General features: G+C 39.8%; 1 protein-coding gene across 4 annotated transcripts; it reads left to right on the forward strand.

Moving 5' to 3' along the window:
* The first annotated feature begins 774 nt into the window (after positions 1–774).
* On the forward strand, positions 775–26,393 carry LOC105862859 (nuclear body protein SP140-like protein). 4 transcript variants are annotated; one of them, XM_076006023.1, is made up of 11 exons: positions 775–922; positions 2,145–2,440; positions 5,598–5,760; positions 6,839–7,007; positions 9,104–9,187; positions 9,568–9,630; positions 10,040–10,177; positions 15,238–15,300; positions 24,200–24,304; positions 24,807–24,949; positions 26,132–26,393. In XM_076006023.1, exons 3-11 carry the CDS (start codon positions 5,599–5,601, stop codon positions 26,171–26,173), a joined length of 969 nt encoding a protein of 322 aa, XP_075862138.1. In that variant the 5' UTR covers positions 775–922; positions 2,145–2,440; position 5,598; the 3' UTR covers positions 26,174–26,393. The 4 variants fall into 4 exon arrangements, with proteins under 4 accessions (XP_075862138.1, XP_075862139.1, XP_012604908.3 ...); XM_076006024.1 differs by having other exon boundaries at positions 775–897; XM_012749454.3 differs by lacking the exon at positions 2,145–2,440.
* Positions 26,394–26,725: the final 332 nt, after the last annotated feature.

A 26,725-nucleotide genomic window follows, 5' to 3' on the forward strand; every position in this document is an offset into this window, starting at 1 on the left:
CTGCGCACCCTGTGCGGACCGAGGGCTCCGAACCTGAACGCACCGTCTGGCAGTGACGCAGCTCCGAGGCTAAGTCCCCCGGCCGGTCACCTGCCCGTTCCTTCTGGATCACCTGGCTCCCACCTCCAGCTCCCCAACGAGAGCGTTCGCCCTCTCAGGTCCCGGTGGCTTCCTCGAAGCTCAGGCGTCTCTCCTTCACCCCGGGGTTGTAGCAGCCCCGCAGTCAACGCGCCTTCAACCCTCGCGCCTACGACGTCAGCCGCTGTCAGCACTTGGCTCCAGCCTCCCGCCCCAGCGCGCCCTCCCGCGTCCGATGCCGCGTCTCGGCTCTCGCCAGCCCGTGTGCGCATGCGCAGACCTGACTCGTCCGTCCGGGCTCTGCCACGGGCCTGGGAGAGAGTCGAAGTTTCTGGCTTTCCCTCCAGCCTGCCCCCACCACCCCAGCCTTCTCAGCAAGGGAAGAGGAAACATGGAGTTTACCCCCACTTCCAGTAACCTTGCCACTTTCTTGGAAGGCAGAAGCAGCTGAGGCCAGTTTGGGTTCTAGTGGATGTTTTTTCTGTCCTTTGCACAAATTCGTGGGGCGCCTGGAAGCTGCCCCTGCTGGTCCTGGGGTCCTCCTTCCTGGTACTCCAGGTCTTGCCCAGGGCCTCTCCCCGTCCCTCTGCCACATTTCAGGAAGCTGAAAACCTTTTGGTGTCAAGAAGGAGAGACACGGTGTCCACGGCTCGCCATGAGCTTGGACGAATACTTTCACTTCTCATTTCCCCTTTTGGGCGGAGCCCTCTCTGGGTAAATTAGTCTGTCCACCGACATTCTGCCCAGAGTCCGGGCAGTGACAAGGGACACAGGCCAAACAGATTGGAGGGTTTGAACGTCCCGCTCTGAGGACACCAGGTAAGGGCTGTGACCTGAGCACCAGGTGAGTCTTTATCTCCCTCCTCATCTCTGGCAATATTGCTGCCAGAGTGCAGTAAATTCGTGCCGTTAGTGCAGTTCCTGTCTAAAGCTTCACTTGAGTCCTGCTTTGCAAGGCCACAGGCATGCAATACAATGAAATCAAAGAGTATATAATAAGGAAATTGTGTTTTTAAACTGCAGCAGGACAGCTGTTGGTGTGAGTCCAGCTTGAAATAACACACGTGGCTTCCATGTTTGCAGCTGCTGCTCAGGCCAGGACTCTCTGAACACAGGAGTCCTTTGAGGCAGGGATGTGTTATTTCTCCATGACCTTTGAACCCTCATATGATCCTCTTCTTTCTTCTACCTTCACATAGGTCCTGTCAAAGAAGGTAGTTTAGAAAATAGATGCTCTGATAAACACCTGGCTTACTTTAAACATTGGATGCTGTGGTCTCCCCTGTCGTGGAACAGGGGGTCCTGCCTGTCCTGGGCTGTTGCTATGACTGGCTTGGGGTCTGAGTTCTTCCTCCATTGACCTTGTTCAGAAGAAGGAAAAGGAAAAGACAGGCCCAGGAAAGGAAAATGCTAGTGCAGGCTGAATATTTGTATTTTTACTTTAATTTCCTCTTGCAGGAAAGGGGATATCTCTGAAAGGAAAAGGGATAGAAACCCTATCTTTTCTCTAGTAATGGATTCAGAAATAATACTGCTTATTTTTTAATTTAAATTTTTATAAAAAAGAAATTGATATACCACAAAAAGGAATTGATATACCACTATTTTTAAAGCATTTATTTATATGTGTATTTATTTATGAAACAGAGTCTCTCTGGCTGGAGTGCAGTGGCCTCATCAGAGCTCACTGCAACCTCAAACTTCTGGGCTCAAGTGATCCTCCTGCCTCAGTCTCCCAAGTAGCTGGGACTACAGGTGCATGCCACTATGCCTGGTGAATTTTTCTATTTTTAGTAGAAATGGGTTTTGTTCTTGCTCAGGCTCGTCCTGGACTCCTGAGCTCAAATGATAGTCCCATCTTGCTGATATACCATAATTTTTTAACCCTTTGCCAATTGAAGGACATATAGGTTGTTTTCAGTTCACTTTTAGTAATAATCTGTAATAACAGTGATTACATATTTATTTTGGGTTTTTTTTGCATGTATACAAATATTTAACTTGTGTCAAAATCTAAAAAAGGGGAATTATTGACACAATGTGTGTTAACATTTACTTGTTTATAGATTCTACCAAATTGCCTTTCCTAAGTGGCTGAATCAATCAATATATTTCTCTACCAATGATGAAACGAACAGGCCATCTCCCAACACCCAGTCAAACTTTGCAAATCTGATGGATAAAAAGTTGCATCCTGTTTTAATTGGTATTTTCTTGATTGTGTGGGAAATTGAACAGTTTTTCATTTTTATTGGCCATTTAAATTTCCTCTTCTATGAATTACTCATTTTTTTGCCAATGTTATTCAATTGAGATGTTTGTCCTTTCTTTCATCATATGAGAGAGTTCACTAAATATTCCAGTAAGTATAAATATACTTTTCTTGTCTTTTATCTTAATAAAGCTTAAAATTTAACATATAGACCTATCTTGGTCCTGATCTTATAAGATAGATGCACACTAATTGTTATAAATAAAGTGATGCAGAAAGTCACTGACATTCCATGAGCACTGCCAGTTTTAAGGTAGTTCTTATGATCTTCAAGGTGGCAGATTTGCTTCTACCTTTATTTCAGGAGACGTTTTTTCTGCTATATCTCTGAAATTTTTTTTCTCTTTCAATTTTTAGGCCAAATTATTCTTATATTGGAGTAACTTTAGCTTTCACAGCTAAAGTTTATCTATTGCCTAGTGCTTTCATCTTTTCAGTTCTTTACTTTGTGTTAATAATGGTTGTGTCAAACTTTTCCTCCATGACAATTATTTAATTTTAATAGGTTTTTGTTTCTTGTGATTTCTAATTTTTTTTAAAAAATTGAGTTTTTCTTTTTGGGGGGATCTTAATTTGTTTCTACAACTATGCAATCTCCACTTTACCTCATTATTTTGTTAATTTATTGTCCCATTTTCACCTTCTTGCTTAGGTTTTGTCTGACATTAAGCACTGTGGGGACATCCTGCTTACCTTCTTCAGATTGCATTCTGTGTTCCTTTGTTCTCCCCTGCGCCTCTTCTGGCTGTTGTGCTTCACCCCAAACTTCTCACTTCCTCAGACTCTATCTGGGTGAAATGTGTTTTTTCACATTTCCTGCCTTTGCTGAGGCCAAATTGCTTCCTATCTGAGCTACAGTTCAAAGGATGTATTTTAATTCTTAACAATTTTTCTCAGGACATGATTAATTGATTAGACCATCGTTTTTTCCACTGATTTGCAATGTTACCCTTTTTGTTAACCAAATTGCCATACAGGCAGGTGCTTTTCTGTGTTCTCTGTTCTCTGCCATTGGTCCGTGGTTGCCTCTGCTTGTGCCAGAACTACACTGTCACAAAGGCGACAGCGTCCCAACAACTCCCGATACATGGTGGAGAAAATCTTCTTCTCCTCTCCCTCCAAAGTGTCCTGGACTTTTGTGTTTTCAAATCAACTTCTCAAAATCTTATTGGGATTTTGTGTAGGATTGCACTGAGTCTATGGACCAATTTCAAGAGAAGTGACATCTTTACAATATTATGTCTTCCATCTCATGTGTATGGTATATGTATATTACTAATTTTAAAATATTTTCTAATAAATTTCTATTTTTCTATTTGAAAGCTTTGTACTTATAGATTTCTTGGTAGACATTTGATATCTTTATGATATTATAAACTACAATAGTCCTCCCTTATGCATAATTGTGTTTTCCATGGTTTCAATTAACCTATGGTCAACCAATGTCTGAAAATATTCAATGGAAAATTCCAGAAATAAACAATTTATAAGTTATAAATTGCATGCCTTTCTGAATAGTGCGATGAAGTCTCATGTAGTCCTACTAAGTCCCACCTGAGACGTGACCCATCCCTTTGTCCAGCACCTCTACCCTGTAGGTGGGACCCACCTGCCTATTAGTCACTTAGAAGCTGTCTGAGGTATCAGATCAACTGTTTGGTGTCGCAGTGCTGTGTTCAAGGAGCCCTTTTTTTACTTAATAGTAGCCCCAACGTAGGAGACTGGTGATGCTGGCAACCTACATAATGCCATAGAGAAGCCATAAATCGCTTCCTTTAAGTGAAAATGTGAACATTCTAGATGATAAGGAAAGAAAAGACAATTGTATGCTGAGGTTCCCTAAGATCTACAGTACAATGAGATATTATGAGAGAGAGAGAGACCACCCTCACACGGTATGGAGTGCTGTAGTATAGGTGACCTCTGTTCTGACCTATGGTTCTAGTTTTTGTTTTTTTCAATACTGAATTGTTTTTCTCACTGTGATTTTATACATAATGTTCTGCAGCCTATCTTGCTAGGATTCAATTCAGAGACACTGAATGAAAAGTTAAATTTAGGAAGGATTTACATTTTAAACATCTCTGAATGATCCTGGCTACAAATATGTATATTTCTTCATTTATTCAAGTGTTGTGAAATCTTTGTGATTTGTTTTTTGTCCTTGATGTTCTAGATTTTCATGATAATATATCTAGGTATGTGCTTTAAATATTCATTCTCTGAGCCTATAGGCTTTTAAAAAATGTATGTAAAACTGTGTTATATAAGAATAGCACAAACGAATATCTGTTAACGCAAACCAGAACTGGATGTCCCAGGAAATATCATTGATATATTCATGGAATTCTGAATTTATACCATATCATTGTTATTATACCACATAATATTTATGAATTAATTTTTTGACTTAGGATGATATTTTATGACTTAGGATGATATTTCTCCTTTAACAGCTTGTTTTTATCTTTCTGAGATTGTTTTTTCTTTCAGAGATTTATTTTTCTGAGTTGTTAATTAAGATGCATTTTTAAGGTTGGAATTTATTTTTATGCCATTGTTTATCATTTTTATATGGATGACCTGCTTACCCCAACTTGATTTTATATGAATTTAGAATTTTTTTTTTTTTTTGAGACAGAGTCTCATTTTGTTGCCCAGGCTAGAGTGAGTGCCATGGCGTCAGTCTAGCAACCTCAAACTCCTGGGCTCAAGCAATCCTCCTGCCTCAGCCTCCCAAGTAGCTGGGACTACAAGCATGTGCCACCATGCCCGGCTAATTTTTTCTATATATATTAGTTGTCCAATTAATTTCTTTCTATTTATAGTAGAGACGGGGTCTCACTCTTGCTCAGGCTGGTTTGGAACTCCTGACCTTGAGCAATCCGCCCGCCTTGGCCTCCCAGAGTGCTAGGATTACAGGCGTGAGCCACCGCGCCCAGCCTAGATTTTTTTAATGAAACAAATATTCTAATTATGCTTAGGTGAAGATATCTTTACAATGGCTTTGGTCAGGATGGACAGGAATTTTTCAGTCCTATATATTAGTCTTTCATAACCTCCATGCTTTCTTCTACTATGTCTTTGTTTGTTGCTTCAATACCATTTACTCTGGCCTCTACTCAGGTCCACCTATTTTATATGTGTTGGTTCTTCATAGCCTTTCGTTCACATATAAAAATCTAACATCCTCCACAGACATATCAGAATTCTTATCACTGTTTTTACATGGTATTCTTTTTCCTAGGATGCCCGCAGAAGATCAGAACATAGAGGACAGGCTTAACTATGACGGTATATTCAGGCACTTCAAAAAATTGAAAGTGAAGATTTCACGTGCAATAAAAAAGACCTTTCCATTCCTTCAGCTCCTCCGTGACCATGAATTCATCACAAATCAAATGTTTGAAGTAAGTAAAGTTTATAATATCACAATCTTGTAAACCAGCTCCAAAGTAAATTGGGCTTTGATGTCCTAGACCCAAACTTCGGGGTACAAGTAGCTCACTGAGTGATGTTCTATGAGTGGGGTATCTTTTCAAGTATTTGGTAAGTGCTCCTGTAAGGCAGAGGGGGAGGGGAGAAGCAGAAATCACCAAAGATGATCCTGCTGCTAACTGAGGGAGTGAGGTCCCTGGCACCCTATGGTGTCAGGGTGAATGGCACTGGAAATATGCTGGGTCAGAAATAGACATACTCCATAACTGTACAGTGTCTTGTAGGGAAACACACAATAGAACATAAATTAAAAATAATTATAATGAATTGATCCCTAATTTAAATAAATTGATTTATTGAAACTAATTAGCATGGCATTTTATTTCAATTCATACCAATTTAAAATATCTAGATTTAAGAATATTAAAACCCACAAGTATTTGTGTCTGGTTAGGACAAATTCGGGAGTAGATGTTTATTATTCTTTCTCTAACATCTTTCAGGGTTTTTTTTCTTTCCTTTTTTAATCTTTTAAATTTGGGTAATTTCACTAATAGGCCCCATTGGAGACACAGAACAGCAAGTCTTCTCTTTGCATATGAGTATGCCTCCTCTGTGGCCAAGTTCACAGCAAGGGGAGGATGGTCACCTGGTTTCCCTGAGACCTTCAGGCCAAGTCATTCCTGGGCAAAGGGCAGAGGGTGTCCATCAAAAAGAACAGCCACTTATCACCTGCTAAGTCATTCCCAAAACATCTTGGCCTGGCTCTTAAAGGGTTACACATCTTTTAACTTTAACCCATTTTTATTCTTCAAAATTGCTGCTTTGTACATCTAATAAATGAGGGTGAAGAAATCAGACTCATCAATGGGTAATTTTAAGGAGGAAGGCTTTGCTTGTTTCTTTTAATAGTTGTATGAATATTAAAAAATTATAATACTTTATATATAAGAACATATGTGGGGAAATTGGAATACATTAATCATGAAATTACTTTCCAATGCTTACTGAAATGTGTATTTATATTTCTTCCATTTGATATCTTTTAAGGATTGTGAAACATCTTGTAAAAACCTGATCCCTATAAATAACGTGGTGTACAATGTTCTTGAAGAGCTGGAGAAGAACTTTAACCTAGAAGTTCTGAACATACTGTTCAGCGATGACAACATAAAAGAATATCCTGCTTTAATTCCTATTTTTGAAAGCTTCAAAAGTGGTAATTACCTACCTTTTGAGGTTCAGGGCCAATTTTCTACAATAAGCATGTATTGATCTTCTACCATGTGCCACACTCTATGCTGACCAGTGGGGACACAGTAGTTAACAAAACGGCGTGTCATGAGCCTTCTTGAAGCTTATGGTACAACAACCACCTGGAGGTCTGATTAACTGGACCTTTAGACTCATATGACAATGAGAGCCAAGTCAGCATCAGGTTTACTTAGAAGAACATAGAATAAGCAACAGAAAATCCAGCAGGGCAGCAGCAGTTGCCTCTCTTCAGCAGGAGCCCCTACACTGGTCTACACAGCAGTCCACCAGGTTGACTGCTGCCTATCTTGAATGACAGCTTAGCTGTGGTTGCAGGATCCCCCTTGGCCTGGCGTCACATGCCCGTGGGATTCAATATCTCTGATAACAACTCCGCAGTCATAGCTTTCAGGGACCCCACAATGGATGTGCTGAGTTACAAGAGTTACCACGTTGAAGGAAAGCCAAAGTTACCACTTCACACCAGACATTTGTAGTTCATGCTTAGTCTTTCCCAGCCTGCCAGTCATGGGCGTTTTCTAAGCCTCGTGTTTGCCTCATAACACAGCAAAAAGGCCACAATTTCCAAAGTAATAAGCAAGGGAACTAACCCTGGGTCAACTGTGCCTTTAATAAAGGCAAATTTACCCTACATCCACAAGGGCTGAAGCAAAAATTAACCAAATAATCCCAAAACTGATTGCTCTGCCAGGGATTATGTTTGTTCGTATACAAAACTAACGGTTTGACTCTAGGCTTTTTCCTGAGAAGGCATATTGTACTGTGTCATTGGGACACAGGAAAGAGGATGCCTCCATTTGTTTTACTTGCCTAGAAAACTTTTTATTCCAACACAGTTTGGACCCAACCCAGTTCTCCAAATAAGGCTAGAGACATCACAGGAAAGGTGGGCACATGCCCTGAGCAGGGTGGATGCTGTGGGAACAGGAATATAAGTGTGAGAGCATATCTGCAAAACAGAACAAACTGGATTTGGCCAAACCCAAGGGTGCAAAGCAGTGTAGGAGCTTCCTCAACAGAAATAATTTGGAGAAAAAGTTTGAAGGGTCTGGCAATTTAAGCTAAGGAATTTGAAATTTATTTAAGAGGCTATAAAGAATATGCTATAGGTTTATGAGCAAGGAAAAAATTTTAAGCAGGTATATATGGCTTGTTGATTCATATCAATAACAACCTTATCTAATTAAGAATAAAATTATTTCTATAGCAAGTCATTCAAATGAGAAAAGAAAATCAAAGAAATACAAATACTTGGGCACAAATTTCAAGTCATTATTGTATCTGTAACCAAGATGTCCCCAGGTGCCGAGTGCCAAGTGAATGATGTTACCTTTTCCCTCACATCTTAGAGGCTCTGATCCTCTCTGTGGACTACAGGCACCACCCCCTCCCTAGGCTCTGAGCAACTCCTTGTGCTTGTGATACACAGGCAGAGAGGCTCACACTGGCCAGGGCACTGCCCACCACCGTGCTCAGCTCCGTTGCCCCGTTGCCCTCAGGGAGATGCTGCCTCTTCCTGGACCCTGGAGTCCATGTGAGCTGCCCCGTGTCCTCTCTCATGTTTCCTTGGGAATCGCTCCTGTCCCCCCCCCCAACCACTTAAGCCAAAACCTTCCTCTTGCCTAGCCCCATTGCTAAAGCTGTTGATGATGTCTATTTTAAAATCAGCTCTCAAGGATCCAAGACCTTCTCCCCAAGAAATCCCAGTTTCTTCCTTAGTTTGAACATGTCAGAAAACACACTTCACTTTTATTAGTTATTGTGAAATGTGCTCTCCCTGCCATCTGAATATTTATTTGCAAGTAACATGGCTCACAATGTTTTTACTTCTCCTTTAGTCTCAAATTTGAGTATCTTTTTTCTGTGTGGGAGACAAAGTCTTCCTTGACGGGGTCTTCTCTTTTCTGTCCAGGGGATGGTGGGAGAACCTTGAATCATGTGGGCTGGAAATTCCTAAATGTACCATTTACAGATGTTGTTCTTCGCCTCTGGTGGCGATAACTAACTGCCTTCTCTCTCCCGCTGACCCTGGCTCTTCAGTGCTCCCAGACGAATGGCGTTTACAAGAAAGTCCTGAAGAAGAGAGAGAGGAGGGGCCCAGCAGCCAACTAAGCCTGGAACAAGGTAATAATGACAGGACAGAAATTTCTCAGCTGCTAAGAGGAAAAGGGGCCCCAGGTGCTGAGTGGAGATTGTGAGTCGGGGAAGAATGAGGAAGGACCATGGGTCGGTAGGGCGGGGAGTCTGTCTCAGCTCCCACCCAGGTGTGGGGTCCTGGAGGAGCAGCCATCACAAGACACTGCTGGCCCACAAACCAGGATGCAGGGACTGGAATGAGTCCTCCCACAGGAGGTACAACTGACCTGGTGGGTCTGATGGGCCCTCCACTGAGACTTAGAGGGGTCTTTAATGCCTATACTGTAAAGGCTAAAAAGGGACTGGGGGAAAAGGGAAAAATTCATACTCAATTTCTGAAATAAGCCTCTAATTTTTTTTTCCCCCAGGAACTGGTGAAAACTCCTTCCCAAGCCTGCCTGGACCACACTCAGATTCCTCCTTTTCCACTGGTCTGTTCCTGTTCACTGTTCTGTCCTTTGTTGTCTCATCCCATTCTGGAATGTGCTGTGGGGCTGCCTCTTTGTTTATCTGATTGCCCAGAATTTTCAGTGTTTGCATCTGCAGTGTTTCAAGTTCAGGATTTAAATAACAGGCCTTGATCCTCTGGGTTGCCAGGGAGGGTTTTCTCTTCCTAGACCCCTTGGACACACCTCCTGCCAGTTCTTATTGACGCTGGGCCTGGATGTTTTACTGATGTGCCTGCTTCATAGTTTTCTGCCTGTGTCTGCTTGACTGTGTCTACCGCCTTAGTGCTGCGACCTCCATCCAGCAGTGGCCCTTGCTGTGGTGGTGGAGGGGACAAGGACAGATGAGCAGCAGGGGAAGAATAAAATATCCATGAATCAAAACGTGGTTTAGGTACAGCCCTACCTGAGAGCGGACTCTGTGAAACTGAACAGGCAAACACAAGGAGGACTGATACAAACAGAGACAAAAATGATGCACTAGGACACCAACAAGCAAATCAACCATGTGCCCAAAAGCCTGGGCCAGCAGGTAAGACTGACTCATGGGGTTTGCCTCAGTGTGGAGGGGCTGGGGGTGCCCAGGCTGAGGGCAGGGAGTGGACTAATGCAAGGTGCAGGAAGACAGTTATTTAACAAAGGGGAAAATCACACAGACGTAAAGGGGGCAGGAATGGAGCCTGATATCCTGATGAACAAACCTGGAGGAAGAAAGTTATAAAAAAAACCCTGAGAGACAAGGGAGAAAGAGTTGCAGAGCCTCACTAGGAAAGAGAAACAGAAACAAAAAGCAAAAGGAGTAAGAGAGAGGCTGGCCATGGACTCAGTGAAGCACAGACACCTTCACAGGGTGGAGGCAGCAATAGGTGCAGACAGGGCTATTAGGTAGAAACTTGAGAAGGAAAGAGAGGCAGGGTGAGGTATAACAGAATGGAAATAGGACAGAGCAAGGCTCGACTGTATCTCAGCTGTGCTCTCTATTGTCTTCAGAGTCCTGTGGACCAGTAATGACTAATGGAGATGCAAGAAAGGAGACATCCAGCCCATTGCTCTGGGATGAACAAAATAATTATTACTTACCTATGAATTTTCTTCTTTTTCAGATGCTCTATATGTTGTTTCTTTTTTGCCATCTTTTTCTTTAAATTGACAAAAAAATGTGTATATTTATCATGTGTGATGTTCTGAAATATGTATACATTGTGAAGAGGCTAACTTCAGCTAATTAATATATAAATGACCTCACATATCATTTTTGTGATAACTCTTGAAGTCTATTCTCTTAGTAATTTTCCAGAATCCAATGCATTATTAACTATAGTCACCACGTTGTGCCATAGATGTCTGGAGCAGACTCTTCCTACCTAACTAAAAGTTTGTATCATTTGAGCAACATCTCCCCAACCCCCTTCTCCACCAACCATTCCCCTTTACCAACACATACTCTCAACCTCTATGAGTTCAACTTTTCTACACTCTGTGTATAAATGAGGTGTTAGATATTTGTCTCTGTGTGTTTGGCTTATTTCACTTAACACAATGTCTTCCAGGTTCACCCATGTTGCTGCAAATGACAGGATTTCCATGTTTTTTAAGGTTGAATAGTATTCCATTGCGGGTCTATGTATCACATTTCTTTATCCATTCATCCATTGATGGATACTTAGGTTGATTCTAATTCTTGGCTGTTGTGAATAATGCTGCAATGAACATAGGAGTGCAGACATCTCCGCAGTGTGCAGACAGTCCTTGATTTATGATTTATGATAGGTTTATCAAGGTGTTAAATGCATTATTTTATTTACATTATTTTTTTATTTAGAATGGGACTGCTGAGATGTAGCTCCATCATAAGTCTGGAAGCATCTGTATTGATTTCATATCCTTTGGATATATGTCCAGTAGGGGGATTGCTGGGTCACATGGTAGTTCTATTTTTAATTTTTTGAGGAAACTCCATATTGTTTTCCATAATGGTTGAACTAATTTACAATCTCACTAAAAATGTACCAGGGTTCCCTTTTCTCCATATCCTCACCAACGTTTCTTATGTTTAGTGTTTGCTAACACCCATTCCAACAGGTCTGAGGTGATATCTCATTGTGGTTTTAACTTGCATTTTCTTGATTAGTGATACTGAGCATTTTGATACTGTTGACCATTTGTATGCGTTCCTTTGAGAAATGTCTATTCAGATCCTTTCCCCATTTTTAAATTGGCTTTAAATTGGTTTATTTGGTGTTTATTTTTACTATTGAGTGTTTGACTTCCTTATATATATTTTTGGATATTAACCCCTCATCAGATATATGGTTTGCCAATATTTTCTCCCATTCTGAAAGCTGCTTCTTTTCTCTGTTTATGGTTTCCTTGGCTATACATAAAACTTGTTAACACAATGTGTCCCATTTGTTTATTTTTGCTTTTCAGATTATGTTTTGGTGTTCTAACTGAAAAATCATTGCTCCGACCAATGTCATGGAGCTTTCCCACTATGTTTTCTTCTAGTAGTTTTGCAGTTTCAGGTCTTACATTTAAATCTTTGGTCCATTTGAGTTTATTTTTTTATATGGTATGAGATAAACATCTAATTTCATTCTGCATGTGGATATCCAGGTCTCCTGATACTATTTATTAAATCAACTCTCATTCCCCATTGTGTGTGCTTGGCACATTTGTGTTTTGTTTTTTCTTTTTTCTTTTTTTTTTATTTTGGCATATTATGGGGGTACAGATTTTAAGATTTCAATAAATGCCCCTTCACCCCCCCCCACAAGTCTGAGTGGCACGTTTGTTTTAAATCAATTGAATATGAATGCATGGATCCAAATTCTCTATTTTTGTTCCATTTGTCTATATCTCTATTTTTATGCCAATACTATTCTGTTTCAATTACTATGGCTTTGTAGCATATTTTAAAGTCAAATAGTGTGATGCTTTCAGCTTTGTTCTTTTTGTTTAAAATTCTTTTGGCTATTCAGGGTCTTTTGTGCTTCCACACAAATTTTAGATTTGTTTTTTCTATTTTTGTGAAAAACACCACTGGAATTGTCATACAGATTGCATTAAATCTGTACAGCATTTGAGTAGTATGGACATTTTAACAATATTAATTCTTTCAATCCGTGAACATGGGCTATCTTTCCATTTCTTTGTTTCTTCTTCAATTTCTTTCATCAATGTCTTAGAGTTTTCCATGTAAAAATATTTCATTTCCTTGGTTAAATTTATTCTCAAGTATTTTTTGTACTTATTGTAAATTGGATTGTTCTCCTGATTTATTTTTCAGATACTTTATTGTTTGTGTATAAATGCAATATATTTTTGCACATTGATTTTGTATCCTTCCACTTTACTGAATTTGTATCTCAGTTCTAGCAGTTTTTTGGTGAAGTATTCAATGTTTTCTACATATAAAATCATGTCATCTGCAAATAGGGACAATTTAACTTCTTCCTTTCCAATTTGGATGTCTTTTATTTCTTTTTATTGCCTGATTGCTCTGGATAGGGCTTACATTACTATATTGAGTAAAAGTTGTGAAGAAATATTATAATATTATTCCTGGTCTTAGATAGAAAGATTTTGACTTTTCTCCATTGAGTATGATGTTAGCTGTGGACTTCTCATACAAGACTTTTATTGTGTTGTGGTCCATTTCTTCTATAGCTAATTTGTTGAGAGTTTTTATTATGTTGAGAGTTTTTATTATGAAAGAATGCTGAATGTTGTCAAATGCTTTTTCTGCATCTATTGAGATGGTTATATGGTTTTTGTTTTTGATTTTATTAAGGAAGTAGGTGACCTTTATAGATTTTTGTATGTTGAACCATCATGGCATGCCAGGAAGAAATACCAGTTCATCATAATGAATATCTATTTAATGTGCTATTGAATTTGATTTGCTAGTATTTTGTGGAGGATTTTCATCTATGTTATTAAGGATATGGGCCTGTAATTTTCTTTTCTTGTTGTGTTTTTGTCTGGCTTTGGTATCAGGGTATTGCTGGCCTCAAGAAATGAGTTTTGAAGTATCCCCCTTCTACATTTTTTTAGAAGAGTTTGAGAAGAATTGGTATTAGTTCTTTAAATGTATGGTAGAATTCAGCAATGAAACCATGTAGTTCTGGGCTTTTGCTTGCTGGGATGTATTTGATTATGGATTAAATCTCTTTATATTGATCCATTCAGATTTTTCTATTTCTCTTTGTGATTCAGTCTTGGTAAGTTGTATGTATCTAGGAATTTATCCAATCATTTCTTCTAGGATATCCAATTTGGGTATAATTTTTCATAGTATTCTCTTATGATCCTTTGTTTCTGTGGTATGAGTGATATTGTCTCCTCTTTCATTTCTGATTTTATTCATTTGAGTCTAATTTCTGTTTTTCTTACTCTATCTAAAGCTTGGCCAATTTTGTTTATCTTTTCAGAAAACCAACTCCTTGTTTTTTTATCTTTTTGTTGTTTTTCTAGCCTCTATCTCATTTATCTCTGATATATTTATTATTTATTTCTTTCTGCTAGTTTAGTGCTTAGTTTTTCTTCTTTATCTAGTTTCTTGAGGTATAAGATTAGTATTATTTGACATCTTTTCTCTCTCTTGTGTAGATGTTTATTGCTATCAACTTTCCCACTTAGAACTGCTCTTACTGAATCCCACAAGTTTTGGTATGTTGTATTTCTATTTTCTTTACCTGAGGATATTTTAAATTTTCTTCAGGAGCATGTTGTTTAATATCCACATGCTTGTGAATTTTCCAAAATTATTCCTATTATTCACTTCTAGTTATATATCATTATGGTCAGAGAAGATACTTGACATAATTCTAGACTTTTTGACTTTTTTAAGATTTGTTTTATGGCCTTTCATTTGATCTATCTTGGAGAATGTTCCATGTACAATTAAGAAGAATGTGTATTCTTCTGCTGTTGGTTAGACTACTTTGTATATGCCTGTTAGGCCAATTTGGTCTAAAGTTTAGTTTATGTTTAATTTTTTCTAATTGATTTTCTTTCTGGATGATCTGACCATTCTGAAAGTAAGGTTTTGAAGTTCCCTACTATAATTGTATTACTGTCTATCTTTCATTTGGATCTATTAATATTTCCTTTATGTATTTAGTTGCTTGGGTGTTGGGTGCATTTATAGCATAATTGTATATTATATATCATCTTGATAAATTGACTCCTTAATCATTATATAATGACCTTTTTTAGATGGGAGGGGCAGATGGGGCTGTGGATATTCACATCTAATGGATGCGGTGTGCACCATCTGAGGGATAAACATGCCTATAACTGACTGGGGAAGAGTAAAGGCAATATATGTAAACATGCATTAGGAATGACTAACTCTTTTTTGGACACCCCCAATCAATATATATTAATATATCAGATGCTACATTCTTCTGAGATATTATTAAAGTCAATCCTTTGTACTATCTTTAACTCTACATCTCTTAGTCCTTGGGACTTGATTTCTACAAATTCTCTGAGAGTTACAATTGAATGATGTTTTTCTAAAACACTAGTATTTGTGATGCAATGTCGTAATCAAGAGATGTTGGTGTTATTTTTCTACTTTATCAGAGAGAAAAACTGCCATCCCTGGAACTTTGAGGAGAAGAAGAAGCAGAACAGGCAGAAAAAGAGGTAAAAAGAAGTGATCAAAACACTTTTAATAGTTAACCATCTAGATTTTTATTTTATATTCTGTGCTGTAAAAAATCAGTTGTCTTAATTGGCTTATGGGCAGCCAGTACGGGAGTCACAAACTTGGCCACAAGATCATTTTAACAACTTTAATACCTGCTCCAGCTGAATCCAATCCCTAGTGCTCCACTCACGTGGTGTGTGGGGCTCCCTGAGCAACGTGAAGTATCATTTTTATTGATTCATTGGGTGATACAAAACAGATGCACATGCTTTGGGTGTGTGTGTGTGATAATCTGATACTTTCATATAATTTAATCAGGGTAATTGGGATAGCCATCACTTAAAATGCTGATCTTTACACTAGGAACATTTGAAATATTCTCTCCTAGCTATGCTGGATTGTAGAATTAATTAATATTAACCCTACATCTCCTACTGATCTATCAAATACCAGGTCTTATTTCATCTATCTAACTGTAGATTTGTACCTATTAATCAACCTCTGCTCATCCTCCCTCCTGAAGTGAGAAGTTTCTTCTCTTAAAATTAAAAGAAAGACCTTGAAGTGTAACTAATTCCTGGAAAGATCCCTTCAATCTATTTAAATTAGAAAAGAAGGATCTTTCGTGTGGAACAAGAGAAGACCTCGTATAGCCAAAGCAATCTCAATCAAAAAGAACAAATTGGGAGTTATCTGTCTCCCAGACTTCAAACTTTACTACATGGCTGTGGTAACCAAAACATTATGATACTTGCACAAGAATAGAGATATAGACGTTTGGAATAGGACAAGGTGTCCAGATAGGAAACCATTCTCATATAGCCATCTAATCTTCAACAAAGCCAAAAAAATTTATACATTGGGGAAAAGAATCTCTATTCAATAAATAAAAAGAAAAAAAGAATCTCTATTCAATAAGTGGTGCTGGGAAAACTGGATATCCACATGCAGAAGATTGCAACTGCATCCCCAACTCTCGCCTCTCACAAAAATCTACTCATGATGGATAACAGATTTAAACCAAAGGCACGAAATGTTAAGAATTCTGGAAGAAAGTGTTGGGAAGATTCTTTTAGACATCAGCCTAGGTAAAGAATTTATAAAGAAGACCCCAAAGCAATCACAGCAGCAACAAAAATAAACAAATGGGACCTGATCAAATTAAAAACCTTTTGCATAGCCAAGAAAACTACCTACAGAATGGGAGAAAATATTTGCTTTCTGCACATCAATAAAGGGCTGATAACAAGAATCTATATGGAACTTAAGAAAATCAATTAAAAAAATCAAACAACCCCATCAATAAATGGGCAAAAGACATGAACAGAAACTTTTCAAAAGAGACAGACTACTGGTCAGCAAACATATAAAAAAGTGCTCAACATCTCTAACATTAGGGAAATTCAAATCAAAACTATAGTGAGATATCACCTAAGTCTAGTGAGAATGGCCTGTATCAAAGAGTCCCAAAATAACAAATGCTGGCCTGCAGATTATTCAAGATGGTAGACGAGAAACACCACCAGACAGAGTGTCTCTGCAGAAAAGACAGATTCTAGGAGAAATGAGAAGAAAGAAGCAAGCAGATGAACATACATAGGAGGAGGGTCAGGAGGAGGTGTACCTGAGACCATGGGAGACTCCACAGGAGGAGGCTGGGGTGGAGAACTGGAAGCAGACACATCCCTAGTAGCCTGGAGACCAGGGGCAAGGGTAGGTGGAGTGGTTAACTTTCCCCTCCCTTGCATCTCAGACTGCTTGTGGGCTCCCCAGCGGTTGGAGAGACCTGCAGACACCAGCGTAGAGATGGCCACTGCCAGTGAGCGGTAAGCCTATAGCAGAAACGGCACCAGTCTCCCAACTCCCGCGGGGCACCTCCCTGTGCACAGACTTGAGCTGGGCGGCAGGTTCCATATTGCCTCATTCTCCCCTCCCCCATCCCTATCCACAGCTGCCGAGAGAGACAATATAGCCACCAGCCAGAGGCACCTCCAGGGAACAGGACCTTCCCTTTTTGGGCCCTACAGCTGACTGAGGGGAACTAGACAGTGAGCTCCCTACCTGCCAGTCCTCCCAGGTGCTGCTGGCCCGGTGATCCCAGGAGAATGGGGCAGACCCTGAGGCTGAGAGACATCAACCCAGCTTGGGCTCCCTGTGGGTGAATTGGGACCAGCACTCCTCTCCCTGGTGTGGATGTAGTTTGAACTCTGAGCCCCAGAGGTCAGACCTGCCGACCAGATCCCATGCACCCAGGTCTTGAATGCCAGGGGCACAGAAGGGTTATACCTGAACAGCCTATTGAGGTCTGTGTGCCTTCAGGGGAAGATCAGCATCCTTGAGGGCAACCCTCCTCCAAAATGGGGAGGCTGTGCACCCAGCCCAGGAGGCGATACTGTGCAGGGAACCTCCCGGCCAGCATCACAGCCAGGGGAGGCCTGGTGGCATAAGGACTGGCCTGGTGGAAGAGGCCCAGGAGTAGCCATGGAGTTGGGGAGGGTGGAAAGAAGCAAAACCCGATCCAGACTGCAGGTCTCAGACAGCCCCACCCCCACATGCAGACTTTCTGACTGAGAGGGGCCATTCCAGCCCCTCCCTCACAGCTTTTCTCAGAAGCAGAGAACAGAACTTTGACCCCTGATAACAGCATTGATCGTGCCTGAGGGCAGGCTTGCCCAAACCAGCTCCGCCCAGATTCACTCCCAGACCATCCCTGAGGAGGAGAAAAGGACACACTTGGAAGTCCCAGGGCCCCACCCACCACCTGAGGCACTAGAGTGCCTTCCTAGAGGAACAAGAGCTGGTTACAGGACACAAAAACAACAGTGTAGCCTGTTCCTCCAAGCAAGCACCACCTACAGACAGGGAGGACATCCTGCACACCCTTTTAACCACACCTACTGACTCATCATACAGGGAGTGGTCGAATCTCACCTACAGACACCACTTACCAGCTCAGAAACTAAACAAGGCGTGTGAATACCCAAACGAAATCCTAAAGGAAAGAAGCAACAACTGATCCAGATAGGAAGAAATCAGTGAAGGAACTCTGGATATGTGAAGTCCAAATGGAAACCACACCCCCAAAGAGGAGCACCAGCCCCTTAGAAATGGACACCAATCAAAATCAGGCAATCAAAATGACAGAAGAGGAATTTCGAATGTGGATCATAAGAAAATTCAATGACCTGCAAGGACAACTCGATAACCAACACAAAGAAAACACAAAGAGACTCCAGGACCTGGACCAAAAATTCATTAAAGAAATTGATACAATGAAGAAAAGTTTAACCGAACTCCTGGAAATGAAGAATCAATTCAGGGAACTACAAAACACAGTGGAAAGCCTCAAGAACAGGGTAGATCAAACAGAAGAAAGAATCTCAGAGATTGAAGATAACACCTTCCAATTAAATAAGTCAGTCACAGACATAGAGCAGAGAAACAAGAGAAAAGAGCAAAGCCTACAAGAGATATGAGATTATGTGAAGAAACCTAATGTGAGGGTCATGGGATTGCCAGAAGGGGAAGAAGAAAACACTCAAGGGTTGGACAAACTATTTGAAGATATAATAGAGGAAAATTTCCCAGGCCTTGCTAAATATCTCCAGATACAAGTTCAAGAAGCCCAAAGGACCCCTGGGAGATTCAATACAAACAGGAAGACCTCACAACATGCAGTCATCAGATTGACCAAAAGATCAACTAAAGAGGCCCTTCTAAGAGCTGTAAGAAAAAGAAGAAAGTAACATACAAAGAAAAGCCAATCCAAATAACACCAGACTTCTCTACTGAGACTTTATAAGGAAGGAGAGACTGGGGCCCCATTCTCACTCTTCTGAAACAAAACAATGCCCAGCCTAGGATCTTACTCCCTGCAAAATTAAGTTTTGTATGTGAAGGAGAAATCAAGACATTCTCAGATAAGCAAAGACTGAGGGAATTCACCAAGACAAGACCAGCCCTTCAAGAAGTACTTAAAGCAGTGTTACCCAGGGATCAACACAAACACTCACGAATGTAAATCTACTCAAAGCTAAAGATCAAAGCCCAGATACCATAATGGCTCAAGAGAGAAAACAAAGCAACAAAGTTCAACCCAACATAATGGACAGAAATATGCCCCACCTATCAGTTATCTCCATAAATGTGAATGGCTTGAACACCCCACTCAAGAGACATAGTCTGGCCAAATGGATAAAAAAAACACAAGCCAAGTATCTGCTGCCTTCAGGAAACACATCTAACCTGCAAGGATGCAGTGAGACTAAAGGTAAAGGGGTGGAGAACAATATTTCAAGCAAATGGAAGCCAAAAGAAAGCTGGTGTGGTGGTGCTGATTACAGATAGCTCAGTTTTTAAATCAACAAAAGCAATAAAAGACAAAGATGGTCACTATATAATGGTAAAGGGTAAAGTTCAACAAGAAGACATAGCAATTCTAAATATGTATGCACCCAACATTGGTGCACCCAGATTCATAAATCAAACCCTACTGGATCTAAACAAATGGATAAACAACAACACCATAATAGTTGGAGACTTTAACACCCCACTGACAGCACAGGACGGATCCTCCAAACAGAAAATCAACAAAGAAATAATGGACTTAAACAGAACCCTAGAAAAACGAGCCTCACTGACATTTACAGGACATTCTATCCCAAAACCACTGAATATACATTCTTCTCATCAGCTCATGGGTCATTCTCTAAGATTGACCATGTCCTAGGACACAAAGCACATCTCAAACAATTTTTTAAAAAAATAGAAATTATACCATGTATCTTTTCAGACCACAGTGGAATAAATGTAGAAATCAATCCTAACAGGAGTCCTCATTTCTACACAAAGTCATGGAAACTAAACAACCTTCTGCTGAATTATCACTTCATAAATGAGGAAATCAAGATGGAAATCAAAAGATTCTTTGAACTAAACGACAAAGGTGACACAAGTTACCGAAACCTGTGGGACACAGCTAAAGTAGTCCTGAGAGGAAAGTTTATTTCCATAAATGCCGATATCCAAAAGTTGAAAAGATCACAAATAGACAACATAATGAATCATCTCAAAGAGCTGGAAAAAGACGAACAGACCAACCTCAAACCCAGCAGAAGAAGTGAAATCATTAAGATCCAATCAGAACTAAATGAAATTGACAACAGGGAAACTATATGGAAGATTAATAAAACAAAAAGTTAGTTCTTTGAAAAAATAAAACTGACACACCATTGGCTAAACTAATGAAAAGCAGAAAAGAAAAATCTCTAATAAGCTACATCAGGAACAATAAAGGAGAAATTACAACTGATGCCACAGAGATATAAGATATAATTTATGAATACTACAAAAACCTCTATGCACACAAACTGGAAAATGTGGAGGAAATGGACAATTTCTTAGAAACACACAGCCTCCCTAAGCTCAACCAGGAAGAAATAGAATTCCTGAACAGACCAATATCAAGTACTAAAATTGAAAGAGCAATAGAAAACCTCCTACAAAGAAAAGTCCTGGACCAGATGGTTTCACACCCGAATTTTACCACACCTACAAAGAAGAACTGGTGCCTATCCTGCAGAAATTATTCCACAACATTGAGAAGAATGGAATCCTCCCCAACACATTTTATGAAGTGAACATAACCCTGATACCCAAACCAGGAAAGGATGCAACAAAAAAAGAAAACTACAGACCAATATCCCTTATGAATATAGATGCAAAAATTCTCAACAAAATCCTAGCCAATCGAATACAGGTGCTTGTCAAGAAAATAATTCATCACAGCCAAGTGGGCTTCATCCCAGGGATGCAGGGATGGTTCAATATAACGCAAATCTATAAATGCAATTCACCATATAAACAGAAACAAAAACAAAGACCACATGATCCTCTCAATGGACGCAGAGAAAGCATTTGACAAAATTGAACACCCTTTTATGATAAGAACGCTCAACAAAATAGGCATAGACGGGGCTTACCTAAAAATGATACAAGCCATGTATGACAAACCCACAGCCAATATCATACTGAATGGGGAAAAATTGAAAGCATTCCTACTTAGAACTGGAACAAGACAAGGTTGCCCACTATCTCCACTCCATTCAACATAGTGCTGGAAGTCCTCGCTACAGCAGTCAGACAAGAGAGCAGAATTAAGGGCATCCAAATGGGAGCAGAAGTGATCAAACACTCACTCTTTGCTGATCACATGATATTATACATAGAAAACCCCAAGGATTCAACCAAGAGACTCCTTGAATTGATAAATGAATTTGGTACAGTCTCAGGATACAAAATCAATACACAGAAATCAGAGGCATTCATATACACCAACAACAGTAAAAGTGAGAACCAAATCAAAGACTCAATTTCCTTCAAAATAGCAATAAAGAAAGTAAAGTACCTTGGGATATATTTAACTAAGGAGGTAAAAGACCTCTACAGAGAGAATTATGAAAAACTGAAGAAGGAAATAGCAGAGCACGTAAATAGATGGAAGAATGTACCATGCTCCTGGTTCAGTAGAATCAACATTGTTAAACTGTCTCTACTACCCAAAGTGACCTACACAGTCAATGCAATCCCTATCAAAATACCATCATCATTTTTCACAGATATAGAAAAAATAATTTTATGCTTCATATGGAACCAGAGAAGACCCTGTATAGCAAAATCAATCCTAGGCAATAAAAACAAAATAGGAGGTATCAATTTACCAGATTTCAAACTATACTACAAGGCTATAGTAATTAAAACAGCTTTAGACTGACACAAGAACAGGGACATTGACCATTGGAACAGAACAGAGAACCCAGATATAAAACTATCCTCATATAGCCAACTAATCTTTGACAAAGCAGACAAAAACATACACTGGGGAAAAGAAACCTTATTCAATAAATGGTGCAGGGAATACTGGATAGCCACATGTAGAAGACTAAAACAAGACCCACACCTTTCACCTCTCACAAAAATGGATTCACGCTGGGTAACAGACTTGAACCTGAGGGGTGAAACTATTAGAATGCTAGAGGAAAATGTTGGGAATACTCTTCTAGACATTGGCCTAGGCAAAGAATTTATGAAGAATACCCCAAAGGCAATCACAGCAACAACAAAAATAAATGAATGGGACCTGATCAAATTAAAAGGCTTCTGCACAGCCGAAGAAACTGTCAAGAGAGCAAACAGACAACCCACAGAATGGGAGAAAATTTTTGCAAGCTACACATCTGATAATGGGCTGATAACTAGACTCTATTGAGAACTCAGTAAAATCAGCAAGAAAAAATCTAACAACCTTATCAAAAATGGCCAAAAGAGATGAACAGAAACTTCTCAAAGAAGACAGAATAATGGCCAACGAACATATGAAAAAATGTTCAACATCTGTAATCATCAGGGAAATGCAAATCAAAACCATAATGAGATATCACTTAACTCCAGTGAGAATGGCCTTTATCAAAAAGTCCCCAAACAATAAATGTTGTCGTGGATGTGGAGAGATATACTGCTGGTGGGACTGCAAACTAGTGCAGCCTCTGTGGAAAGCAATATGGAGATATCTTAAAGAGATACAAGTAGATCTACCATTTGATCCAGCAATCCCATTACTGGGCATCTACCCAAAAGAACAAAAGTCACTCTATGAAAAAGACACCTGCACTCGAATGTTTATAGCAGCACAACACATGATTTCAAAGATGTGAAAACAACCCAAGTGCCCTCAATAAATTAGTGGATTAATAAAATATGGTATATGTATACCATGGAGTACTATTCAGCTCTAAGAAACAACGGTGATATAGCACCTCTTCTATTTTCCTGCATATAGCTGGAACCCATTCTAATAAGTGAAGTGTCCCAAGAATGGAAAAGTAAGCACCACATGTACTCACCAGCAAATTGGTTTCACTGATAAATACCTAAGAGGACATATAGGAATAGCATTTATTGGGCATTTGGCTGATGGGAGGGGGGAGGAAGGGATGGGTATATACATACAAAATGAGTGTGATGTGCACCATCTGGGGGATGGACATGCTGGAAGCTCTGACTCCAGGGGGGTGGAAGTGGGGGGAAAGACAGCACATGTAACCTGGACATTTGTACCCCCATAATATGCTGAAATTTAAAAAATTATAAATAAAAAACTGTGGCATATATATATATATATATATATATATATATACACACACCATGGAATACTAATGAACTACAAAAAACAATGGTGAACTAGTACCTCTTATATTAATCTGGATAGAGATTAAGCCCATCCTCTGAAGTTGAGTATCTCAAGGATGGAAAAACATGCAGCACATGTACTCGCCATCAAATTGGTATTAAATAATCAACACGGAGGTGTTCATGTGGTAGTAACTCTCCTGGGGTGCCAGTTAGGTTGAGCAGCGTGGGGACAAACCCACAGCTAATGGAAGCGGGGGATGCACTGTATGGGGGAAGGACATGTTTGTAGCCGTGGTTTGAGCCAGGCAAATGCATTACATGTAACAAAAATGTTTGCACCCCCATAATATCCTGAATTAAAATAAAAATAAATAAATAAAATAAAATAAAAAAGAAAAGTTGTTCATCATCTTTCAGACTTCTATGAGGTTCATGCTGAAAATTTACAAAACACATAGTATTGTAAAAGCCAGAAGCAGTGATTTGTGAATCTCTGTTGACTTCTCACAAATATATATTGCATTTATATTTAATTAATTTAATTATTAAATAAAAGGATTTGCATTTAATTAATTAATTTTAATAGATTTGCATTTACTAATAAATTTCCATCCTAATAAACAAAAAAGAAAGATCTTAGGATGGGTGGGAGAGATGCTGCCCAGTTGTAGAGGAAGTTGGAATGAAAAAATTGTTTCTTTTCAGGTCCAAGAATTCCCAAAGATGAAAGTATGAATTTTCAACTTCCTGAACTTCCTGTGACCTGTGGTGACATAAAGGGGATTCTGTATAAGGAGAAATTTCAACAAGGTGAGTTTTCTGGTCTTCTAGGATTTTCAACTGGAAAATACCCATGCAAATAGCACACTGTTGAGGAGTAGATATCTGCTTTGGGGGACCCCAAGATCACCCCAGGTCTCATTTACTAGGAGCTCTCCTAGGACTTGGTACAAAGTCATACTCACAGCTCGGGTCTGTAAGACTGAAAGGATACAAAGCAAAGTCAGCAAAGAGAAAAGGCACGTGGGGCAAGGTCCAGAGGAAACCAAGAGCCAGCTTCCAAGAGTCCTCTCTGGGTGGAGTCTCACAGGACTCACTATGCAAATAGCAGAGAAGTATATACACATGGCAGGGAGTTCCTTCCTTCCACGGCCTTTCAGCCTGAGTGTGGGGCCCCTGAAGACTGAGGGGACAATTCAGACTTTCCTGCTACTGATCCTGAACCCAAAGTGGTGGCTCCAGATCCAGTGTGGGGGGAGGCCAAGTGCAGGTGTTTTCACGGTCGGGAGCTCACCTTGTCTTGGTCTTCCAGGAACCTCAGTGAAGTGTATAAAGAGTGAGACGAGAAGGTGGTTCACTCCCAGGCAATTTCAAAGTCGAGGAGGCTACAATGAATCCTGCAACTGGAAGCTAAGCATACGCTGCGGTGGATTTACCCTGAAAGAACTAATTAAGGTATTCCACTGACAAACAGCTCTAATCAAGGTTTTGGCTGTCATACCAGGCTTTAGCAGAATTTCTCAGTGTCCAGAAAACTATCATGACTCTCCTTGCCCAGGGCCCAGTGCATATGCTGTTACTATTAATAATGTTCCCCCAGGTGTGACTGTGACTGGCTTATACTACAGCTTACTCCTCTCAGCACAGTAACTCTTCTCCTTCTGAACATAGGACAGTAAATTGTCAACTTGACTCTGCCATGAATCAAATGTGCAGTTTGATCACATGAAAGTAACTTAAACTGGTGGTAAAGGATGCTAAACTTTGGGGATCAATGTTAAACGTAACATAATGGAATCATATATCAGAAAATAATACATCAGGATAGATAGTTCCTACTTTACACAATATATCTACAATATTCCTTTACATAAGCCACCTCAAATTTGTTCTTGAAAGAGAATACAAATAATTGCATTGTAAACTAGCTGCTTTGCTCCTCATATGAATCCCCTGATGTGGACAAAGCAGGGACAGGGTTTGCTGCAGAGGAACCTGTGTCTTTTGACTCTGGATACAGTGATTTCTCAGTTGCTCACCTCAGACAGCCCTTCCCTGGGCCACTCTAACCACAAAGAAAAGGTCTGTGTTAAGCAAATGTTTGCTGAGACACATCTAGAGCCACGAGGGAGCACAGGTGCGAGCCCTACCTGGGCAGGGGCTGTGCCTTAGGAACCACAGGCCTGCATAGTGCGAGTGCTCTGAAGAGAGACACCTGTAAGGAGGGATGCAGCAGGAAGGAAGGTCATTTCTGGCTTTGAGGTTGATGACAGTTTCCTGGAACACTTTGCGATGAGCTGGGTGTAAAGAGCAGAAGAGTTCTTACAAGTGAAAATGTAGAACAGGGCATTCTACATTCATAAGAAAGGATGGCATGAAAATCTGCTCCATAAAGTGTCAACAAGTTGTGGATATTGAGGCGTGATACATTCACTGGACTGACTGTGGACATCATGAGGCCAGAGGAAGTAGTCTGAACACTTCCTTTATCCTCTAATCCCTGAGGAATCATGGAAGATACCTTGAATTGAGTTGAAAGTGGGATATGCAAGTAGAACTATCTGGATGACATTGAGAAATGTTGAGACATAAAATAAAAACAAGGACCCACCCTATCATTAATCTCTTGTCTTTCAGAAAGGATATCTACCAAATCCGCCAAGAGGCAGAAAAAAGTGATTATCAAGTGACTTCTGCTGATGCCTCATCGCTAATATTGTTGGTTTCCATCTCTGTAGACTTGCTGTCTTTAAATTGACCAAGAATGATAAATCTTGACTGTATAATATGGTGCTTGTGCAGTTCCTGCTTTCCAACATTATATAATGTATAAGGCTGGGACTTAGAGCCACAAAACATTTGAGATAAAGGTGGGAACAATCATTAAAAATAAATACGACAGATGTCTTTTTAATAGAATGCCTTTTGTTCTTTTGCATAGATGCCCAGTAATGGGATTACTGGGTCAAATGGTAGTTCTACTTGTAACTCTTTGAGGTATCTCTGTATTACTATCCACTGAGGTTGTCCTATTTTGCAGTCCCACTGGCAGTGAAAGAGTGTTCCTGTCTCTCCACATCCACACCAACATTTATTGATAAAGGTCATTGTCACTGGAGATAAGACGTTGAAGCTCTTATATATAACCTAAACATTTGTACCCCTGTAATATACTGAAATAAAAAATACATAAATAACACGAAATTAACCATGTGGGTATGATTTAATAAC

This window comes from Microcebus murinus, chromosome 8 (genome assembly GCF_040939455.1).
Source record: "Microcebus murinus isolate Inina chromosome 8, M.murinus_Inina_mat1.0, whole genome shotgun sequence".
Lineage (NCBI taxonomy): Eukaryota > Metazoa > Chordata > Mammalia > Primates > Cheirogaleidae > Microcebus > Microcebus murinus.